The 9569-nt window shown below is 44.0% G+C and overlaps 1 protein-coding gene across 1 annotated transcript; it reads right to left on the bottom strand.

Moving 5' to 3' along the window:
- Positions 1-2351: 2351 nt before the first annotated feature.
- Positions 2352-8860, bottom strand: LOC148775244 (uncharacterized). The gene is made up of 2 exons (XM_088844608.1): positions 8375-8860; positions 2352-3268 (listed from the first exon to the last, which is right to left on the bottom strand). Exons 1-2 carry the CDS (start codon positions 8623-8625, stop codon positions 2404-2406), a joined length of 1116 nt encoding a protein of 371 aa, XP_088700734.1. The 5' UTR covers positions 8626-8860; the 3' UTR covers positions 2352-2403.
- Between the last annotated feature and the right edge of the window lie 709 nt (positions 8861-9569).

The raw sequence follows: 9569 nt of genomic DNA, 5'->3' as shown, positions 1-9569 counted from the left end.
TTCTGTGACTCACTTACTTCCTTAGCATAATGTCCATTTGTGTTGTCAGAAATGACAGAATTTCCTTCTTTTTCAAGGCTTAATAATATTCCATTATATGCATGGATATGCCACATTAAAAAAAAAAATCCATTCATCTGTCTATGGACATTTCATTTGTTTCCAGAAATCTTGGCTGTTGTGAATATGCTGCAGATAACACTTTGAAATCCTGATCTTAAGTCTTTTGAATATAAACCCAAGAGTGGTATTTTTGGTTCATATGGTAGCTCTATTTTTAATATTTTGAGCAATCTCCGTATTGTTTCCCATAGTGGCTGTGTCATTTACATATCTATCAACAGTGTACAAGAGTTACTTCTTTTCTATAACCCTTCCTATTTTTGTCTTTTTGATAATAGTCAACCTTACTGATATGAGGTGGTATCTCATTGTGATTTTGAATTGGATTTTTCTGTGATTAATGATACTGAATACCTTTTGATATACCCATCCTTGTCAGCAATTCCTATGTTTTCTTTGAAAAAATGTCCATTCAAGTCCTTTTCTGTTTTTTATCAAATTATTTATTTATTGCCATTAAGTTGTAGGAATTCCTTATAGATTTAGAATAGCAGAAGGACCAGAATAACCCAAGCAATCTTGATAAAGGTGAACAAAGCTGGAGGCATTGCAATTACTAATTTCAAAATACATTGCAAAACTGTAGTAGTCAAACAGAATGATATGGACATAAAGGCAAACATATAGATCTTATTTGACAAGACAGTAGATCTTATTGGATAATTCAAAGACGAATATCTTATTTGTCTTTGAATGCAAAGAGGCTAGAACAGTTCCTGGCACACTGAGAAAGGTAGTATAAAATGATGATAAGATGGTCCACTGTTGCATCAGATTCCTTACATTCAAATTCTACCACTTACTGGCTGGGTGATCCTGGGGAGCTTATTTAACTTATCTGTGCCTCTTTTCATCATCTGTAAATGCAGATAAACTGGCATAAAGAGCCCAGAAGTAAACCCATGCATATTCGCACAACTGATCTTTGAGGACACTGGGAATACATAATACAGAAATGATAGTCTCTTCAATGAATTGCCCGTGCCTGCACGGACGATTCAACGTTCGACACGAATCGGCGTCTGTCGGCTTAGAAAAAAGGGGAGAGAGAAAAGATGGGGTCGAGAGGATTGCAGTGTATAACAGCAATACTTTATTGTATAGAGTGCTCCTTATATATGCAAGGACAAACAAGATCTTAGTCAGGACATCAGGAATGTATATCCCCATGGTTACAGAAAGAATTGTTCTTTTACACAATGACTTTTTCCCTCAGGCTGTCAGAGGCAAGGTAATAACAAATTTGTTTTTCTCTTAAACTAAGCTACCGTGACCCTTCTCACCTGCCTCCATCCGCCTTAGCCCACGGTTAATGTTTATCCAACATGGTCAAAGGGGTGGCGGGACAGGGGGCAATTGCCTTTACAGGCTCCTTGAAACAAGGACTGCTCCCAGGGCAGGCATCCGAGACGCACCGCTCCCCGCAGCTCCCCCTTTTTATTTCTTTAATGTTGGATAAAGATCTATTAGGTGAGGGCAGTCAAAAAGAGGCGTCAGGAAGCAGGGCGGCAGTAAGAGAAGAGTTAACCATTCCTTATAATACGAGTGAATGCCATGAGCTGGCGAGTGATAAAATTGGATAAGCATTGTACAATACAAGGACCACAACAGAGCACACATACAACTACAAGCAGAATCACAAGTAAAGTTTTCCACCAATCTGTATGAAACCATGATTTGACTTGTTCCCAGAATGGCACAGAGGAGTCTTGCATAGCCTCCACTTGCTCTTTCATATCATTAACGGCATCGGAAACATTGGAAGACAAATCAGGAATATAAACACAGCACTCTACTTTTATAACAGCACAAGTCCCTCCCTGAGCGGCGGTGAGGATGTCTAACGCCATGCGGTTTTGCAGAACAGCTTTACGCATTTGCTTTTGTTCTTCATTTAATGCTTCTATAGCTCTTTTTGCATCTAGGAGGGCTTGCTGTGTGAAATTTGTTAGGGCATCTACATGTGCCATGATATCAGCATTACCAAGGGAAGGAACAAAAACAGCAGTTAAATAATCATACCAGTGAAAAACCGATCGAGACCAACGAGCTTTCAAAAGAGGAAGATTAGCGGGGTTTTTCATAGTAGAGCGAGTGATTCGGCCAGGAGCAAATACAAATCCAAGACTACAACGTCCCACCCAACCAAGGGGAAGCCAGGGCCAAATATTAGAGCCACAAATCCATTTTGTCCCGTTAGGAGCCACCCATCTTATACCGGGACTGTTTTCCCAATCGGATCCCGGCCAGAGGGGGTGAACATCACAATGGAAGGTTACATCAATCACCCGAGTACACATAGAAATAGGGGTAATGCCCACATGCTTCAACAGATTTTTTTTCAAAGTCTTTTCCCCCAAAATGGGGTTGATGTTCTCGTTGTTCCCAGCAAATGTCGGCTTGTCTCAGCAACTGTCCTTTCTCCGGAGTCATCCAAAAGTACTCATCCCAGATCTGATAATACTCTCCAAAAAACCGACTTGGACGAGTCTTATTTTTGCTGGTATTAGAATAAGTGCGGTATGCATCTTCAACAGCCTTATAACTCACATTAACGTTGAACTGTAGCAAGGAGCTCGCCTTCTGATTACCCCTGTCGTTACACTCAGGAAGGGCAGAGACATTTAAATTAAGGAGACTTCTGTGAGATTGCTTATACTGGATTAAAAAGTCACAGACTGCAGGAAAATGCATTTGTTGTACAGGTGATACCCACCAAGGAAACCCATCGACTACAGACAAAGGCATAGCAGTGCAGACCCAGCAGGCGGAGCTGTTGTGAAAGTCAGCATAAGAATGAGCCCATGACAGGAAGACATTTCCCTCAGAAGAAAAAAGCAAGCTAGATACAGTCAGAGCAAGGAGATAAACCCCTGGCCCGAATGCTGGGCAAGCAGAGGATTTGTCTGCAGTGGCAAAGCCTATCTGATTTAAAAGGAGTAGCAACGATATAAGAATTGCAGTTGGAGAAGACGAGGACGATTCAGCGGCGTTTATGCGAGCCTCATGCAGCAGTGTTCTCAGCTGCTGACTGGTCGGCAATGGGGCAGTCTCCCTCAGGGTCAAGCGCTGCATCTGGGCAGTCAGGGATCGCCTCCGCCGTGCGTACCAGCCTTTCCGGAAGCCAGCGCGGTGTTTCGGCATCCTGCGGAAAAACACAAACATGACCCCTTCCCCAGATTAACACAGGATCGGGGCCATACCATTTGCCATCCAATGGATCCTTCCATTTCACCAGAGGACGCGCCTTTGTCGCATCATGATGCCAAAATCGCTGAGCTGCAGAGCGTCCATCGCGGTCCAGAGTCAGAAAATTCAGAACGAATAGGGCGTGATAAAGAAGGTTAGTAGGGGTGTCTCCATACACTGTTCCCCTTTTCAATTTATTAAGTTGATGTTTCAACGTTTGATGGGCACGTTCAACAATACCTTGTCCCTGGGGGTTGTAAGGGATACCGGTTTTGTGTGCGATGCCAAAACGACTGCAGAAACTTTGAAAAGCTTTACCAGTATATCCAGGACCATTATCAGTTTTTAAACAGCGGGGCATTCCCATGGTAGCAAAACAACGCAGGCAATGCTGAATGCAGTGACGGCTAGCTTCCCCAGATTGGAGGGAGGCTAAAAGGAAGCCAGAAAAAGTATCAACAGTCACATGCACATATTTGAGTTTTCCAAAAGAGGGAATGTGGGTGACATCCATTTGCCACAGTGCGTTGGGCAGTAGCCCGCGAGGATTAACACCATAGGAAGGAACCACAAAGAATTGCGGACAGGTAGGGCAAGTTTTAACTATTTGCCGGGCAGCTTCTCGGCTAATACCAAATTGTAGACGTAAAGAATGGCTATTTTGATGATGAAGGGCATGAGAAGCTTGTGCAGCAGAAATGGGGGTAAGAGAATAAATGCTGTGTGTGGCGTGATCTGCGAGAGCGTTACCAGAAGTTAATGGTCCAGGCAGGTTAGTGTGCGCTCGAATGTGACCGAAGAAACATGGTGACGTCCGGGCTTGAAGAAGTCGCTGAATATGAGAGAATAAAGCATAAATAGAAGATTTAACAGCTCCTATAAAAGGCACTGTCTCAAGGACCGTGAGAGCACGAACTACATAATGACTGTCAGAATAAAGATTAAGGCTGTGAGGAACTTGTTGCAGAGCACGGAGAACGGCAAAGAGTTCAACTTCCTGTGCTGATTGATAAGAAGTTTGACAGGAATATGGGATCCCATCAATAACAAGTCCGGCGACGCCATTTGAAGAGCCATCTGTAAAAACAGTAATTCCATCAGGAAGGGGTTTCTGGTGAACAACCTTAGGAAACAAAAATGAATGAGTACATGCAAATTGTAGCAATTTGTTAGGGGGATAATGTTGAATAATTTGCCCAGGATAATTGGCGAGCGCTAACCCCCAGTCGTCAGAGAACTGAAAGAGCCAGGACTGTTGTTCACAGGAAAAAGGAACACAAATAAAGGAAGGCTCTTGCCCGAGATACAGGACAGAGTCCGTTCGGCCTTTGGCAATAATTTTGGAAACAAGGACATGATAGGGTGTCAAAACACGAGAAGGAGATGATGGAAGATGAATCCAGCGCAGGGGGTTTTCCTGGAAAAGAACTCCAGTAGGAGAGTGAGAAGAGGGCAAGACATATAGTCCCCAGGGTTTCTGATAATCACAATACCCAGATTGCTGTTGGGAAATAGCAGTCTCTACCAGCTGGAGTGCCTGTTCCCCTTCCGGTGTCAAGGTCCTAGGGGAAGAAGGATGAGGATCGCCTTTAAGAATGTTAAATAAGGGTTGTAGTTGTCCTGTTGTTAAGCGCAGCTGAGGACGTAGCCAATTAATGTCGCCAAGAAGCTTTTGAAAATCATTAAGAGTAACTAAATTATCTCTAGACAGCTTAACAGGTTGGGTATAGAAACCGGTACGCTCCAGGCGAAATCCTAGATAAGAAAAGGGGGGAAAAGTTTGTACCTTTTCCTTAGCAATACAGAGTCCAGCGTTAGTGAGGGAGACTTCAAGGGAACCGTATGCAGCAAGCAACTTGGTCTCATTGCTGTGGGCAAGAAGAATATCATCCATATAGTGCAATATATATACATCAGGGAAAGAAGTTCGTGTGGTAGAAAGAGCAGCAGCAACGAATTTTTGACAAAGTGTTGGGCTATTAGCCATGCCCTGTGGCAGTACTTTCCAGTGATATCGAGCCATCGGCTGAGCAAAGTTAGTAGAGGGTACACTGAAGGCAAAGCGAGGACAATCCTGAGGAGCAAGGGGGATAGTGTAAAAACAATCTTTTAAATCTATGATTATGAGGTGGGCATTACGTGGAATGGCCATGGGAGAAGGCAACCCTGGCTGCAAGGCTCCCATCAGTTCCATAGTGCTGTTAACCCTTCGTAGGTCTTGAAGTAAACGCCATTTGCCAGATTTCTTTTTGATGACAAAAATGGGAGAATTCCAGGGCGAATTAGAAGGTTCAATATGACCCAGCGCTAACTGTTCCCGCACCAGAAGCTGGGCAGCCGCGATTTTCTCGGCTGACAGGGGCCACTGATCCACCCACACAGGGTCAGGAGACTTCCAAGTTATTGGATCAGCGTGGGTTGCGGGATGATCAATGGCCCCTATTAAAAATGGCCCAATCCTTTTCTGTCATTATTGGAACGCAATAAAAGAGGTTGCGGCATTCCTTGGCCGTGCTTTCCAAGCCCCGAAAAGGGAAGCAACCCTTGATCAAAAAGCTGAGCCGCAACCTGAGGACTGGGGCTGTAGAGGTACACTCCCATGGATGTCATCACATCGCGTCCCCATAAATTAACAGGAATGTTAGGGAGAACATAGGGACGCATTTCGCCTTGGTGGCCTTCACCATCTTCCCAGTGTAACAATTCAGAACTTTGTTCAGGGTTATTAGCTTGTCCTATACCTTGCAAAGTTGAAATAGCCGCATGTTTTGCCCAGTTTTTTGGCCAGTGTTTTTCAGCAATTACAGAGACATCAGCTCCAGTATCAAGAATTCCTACAAAACGTTTACCATTAATTTTTAACATTAATTCTGGACGAGAGTTTTCAATTGATTTGAGCCAATAAGCATCAGAGGAACCAAAACCAGCAGTGCCGCGAGTGACACGATGAGCTTTTCCCGCGGGAACAATAGGGAGTAAAATTAGTTGGGCAATTCTTTTTCCTGCAGGAATAGTGGTAATAGTGCGAGGCGAATGTGCCATGATCTTAATTTCGCCCTCAAAATCTGCATCAATCACTCCGGGGGCCACCATTAACCCTGCCATAGTAGTGCTGCTACGACCAAGCAGCAGCCCCACGGTGCCGTGAGGTAATGGACCATGGACACCGGTAGGCAGGGCTTGCATACCCATATCTGGGGTTAATACTGTGTGGGTGGAGGCACAGAGGTCCAGGCCGGCACTCCCGGTGGTGGCACGGAGGAGGCTGGTGACACCTGATGATTTTCTCTCTGCTCGGTCGTCATGGCCCCATAACATTGGTTCGGGGCCTGGGGCTGGCCCCTCACCCAGTTTCCCGACATGGGAGGGAGAGGATTGCCTTGCACATCTGTTTTAGATTTGCAATCTTTTACCCAATGCTTTCCTTTTTTGCACCGAGGGCACACATTGGGGGTCCGGATATTATTGGTATTACCCCGCTGCGGACAAAAGGCAGCCCGATGCCCGGGCTGGCCGCACACAAAGCACCCTGCATTGCCAGAGGCGATGGGACGCCTCTTATTTTTCATTTGTTGTTGGTATAGAACTTCTTTGATACTTTTTCCCTGCAGGGCAGCAGCCAATGTAATACCCTGCATATATGAGGGTCCAATGTCAGCACAGATACGAATGTAATCAGAAAGTACCCCCTTTTTTCGGTAGGGTCGGAGGGCTGCTTGGCAGGCGGAGTTGGCATTTTCATAAGCCAATTGCTTGGTTAGCACCATGCCTGCTTGTTCATCGGCCATCAATTTTCCTACCGCTTCTAATAATCGAGCAACAAAGTCTTGATATGGCTCATCTGGCCCCTGCCGAATTTTTGAAAGATCCTCTGTTTTGTTGGCCGAACAGGGCAATTTTCTCCAAGCTTGACGAGCAGCATTGGATATTTGGGCATAAGCCCCAGGATGGTAATTTAATTGAGCATTAGTATTTAGATAAGGGCCCTCTCCAATTAACATTTCATAAGTAGTGGGAAGCCCTTGTCTCTGATTTGTTTCAGCTATAACTCCGCATTGTTCTGCGAATTCTGATTTCCATAATAGATAATCGCCACCCGTGAGACAAGCGCGAGCAATTTGCTTCCAATCACTAGGGGGTAAATTTTGGCCCCCTAAATTTTCTACCATGGCTTGCGTAAAAGGTGCTGTGGGACCATACTGGGCACAGGCTACCTTTAATTCCTTCAATTGTTTAAATGGTAATGGCTCATAATAGCGTTGGTTAGCATTTTCAAAAACAGGAAATGCTTTGGGATAGCCAGCAAGAACTTCGCCCTCTTGCTGAGCTTGTTTAAGTGCTTGCTGGAGGGGGGATAGAAAAGAAGCATACGCTGGAGGCGCAGAAGAAGAAATAGGCTTTTCTGGCCCTGACAAGGGAGCGGCAGCAGAATTATTAAGAGGAGGAGTATCCACATTATCTTTAATGGTAGACAGTAGCTGCTTCATTAAACATTCTAGTTCCTGGATACAGGTTTTCCCTTTCTCTTCCCCTGCTGCATCAGTCATAAGCAGCTCCCAATCCTCCTGATGATATTTAGCAGCTGCTTCTTCTAAAGTCTCTGTATCCTCAGGATCGAGGGGACTTTCCTGCAATGGCGGAATACTAGATTCTGGAGGAGGAGGATCATCCTGTATCTTATCTTTAAGCCTCGACTCCTCACCATTTTCTAGGTCCAGGCAGTCTCGAATTAAGGACCACAGAGAAAAAGTATCCACAGGCATTTTTCCGGGCCCGTGCAAAGTGTAATGTGCCTGAATTTGCTTTCCCACCTTTTTCCAGGTTTCTAAATTAACCGTCCCCTCTTTAGGAAACCAGGGACATACTTCTTCTACAAATGCCAGAAACGCATTCAGCCGTGGAGTAGAAACACGAATGCCTCTGTCTTTCAACATGATTTGTAGCATATGCACAAAGAATTGTCGGCTATTATTTTGTCCCATAGTTTATACTCTCGACAATAAACCTTCCTACCCCTCAAACTTGTAACCTCAAACTTGTAATTCTATAAAGCAAGACTCACGTGGTCCGGGTAGCGGCCAACAGTCGTCCGTCTTCGGGCCCCACGTTGGGCGCCAACTGCCCGTGCCTGCACGGACGATTCAACGTTCGACACGAATCGGCGTCTGTCGGCTTAGAAAAAAGGGGAGAGAGAAAAGATGGGGTCGAGAGGATTGCAGTGTATAACAGCAATACTTTATTGTATAGAGTGCTCCTTATATATGCAAGGACAAACAAGATCTTAGTCAGGACATCAGGAATGTATATCCCCATGGTTACAGAAAGAATTGTTCTTTTACACAATGACTTTTTCCCTCAGGCTGTCAGAGGCAAGGTAATAACAAATTTGTTTTTCTCTTAAACTAAGCTACCGTGACCCTTCTCACCTGCCTCCATCCGCCTTAGCCCACGGTTAATGTTTATCCAACATGGTCAAAGGGGTGGCGGGACAGGGGGCAATTGCCTTTACAGGCTCCTTGAAACAAGGACTGCTCCCAGGGCAGGCATCCGAGACGCACCGCTCCCCGCAATGAATGATATTGGGAAAATGATATCTGCATGAAAAAGGTTTCTGAGGTGTAACTGATCCATGTTCATTCCCACCTAATTTTTCACTTCTATGACCTTTTAAGTTTCCCCTTTTATTTCTTAGTTGGATGAATTTGTTCTCCAGAAAATTCTTTACAAAGGGCACCTGTTTAGTATCCCTTTATTCTTGCATGTCTAAAAATATATTTCTGTTACCTTGATAGTTGAAGGACTGTTTGTCTATGTATGAAATCCTTTCTTTCCTTGAGATTTTTGAAAATGTTACTCTACTGTTGTCTGTCTTTGCCTATTACTGTAGGTAAATCTTATGCCAAATTGATTGTTTTTCCATTGTAAATGACATATTGTTGCTTATTAGTTTTTCCTGGTGACTTTGTTTTTTAGCTGTGGGCCATGAATCTTTGTAAAGCCTTATTAGGATATAGCTCAGATATGACTATTCTAGATCAGATCAGTTTTCTCTACACAGTCCTTTCAGTATATGAAAATGGGCCTTCTTTTACTTTTGGAATAATTTATTGGATTATAGTTTAAGTGGTGTTCTGTTACATTGTTATATTTTTCTTCTTCTGAGACTCCAATTATATGTATATTACCTCTTCTTTCCCTCTATTAATGCTTTTTCTTGATGCGATTTACTTCTTTATTTCATTTTCATTCTCTGCTAA

Source organism: Moschus berezovskii, chromosome 16 (genome assembly GCF_049115385.1).
Source record: "Moschus berezovskii isolate FMDL1 chromosome 16, NW_MosBer_1.0, whole genome shotgun sequence".
Taxonomy (NCBI): Eukaryota; Metazoa; Chordata; class Mammalia; order Artiodactyla; family Moschidae; genus Moschus; species Moschus berezovskii.
This window is presented reverse-complemented; position numbering and strand designations above follow the sequence as displayed.

Excerpts from the sequence above, each read along its gene's own strand:
- LOC148775244 (XM_088844608.1), bottom strand. The coding sequence starts at position 8,625 with ATGGGGATATACATTCCTGATGTCCTGACTAAGATCTTGTTTGTCCTT. Across the intron at positions 3,269-8,374 it reads TTGGCCGCTACCCGGACCAC|GATGCCGAAACACCGCGCTG; the intron begins GTGAGTCTTGCT and ends GTTTTTCCGCAG.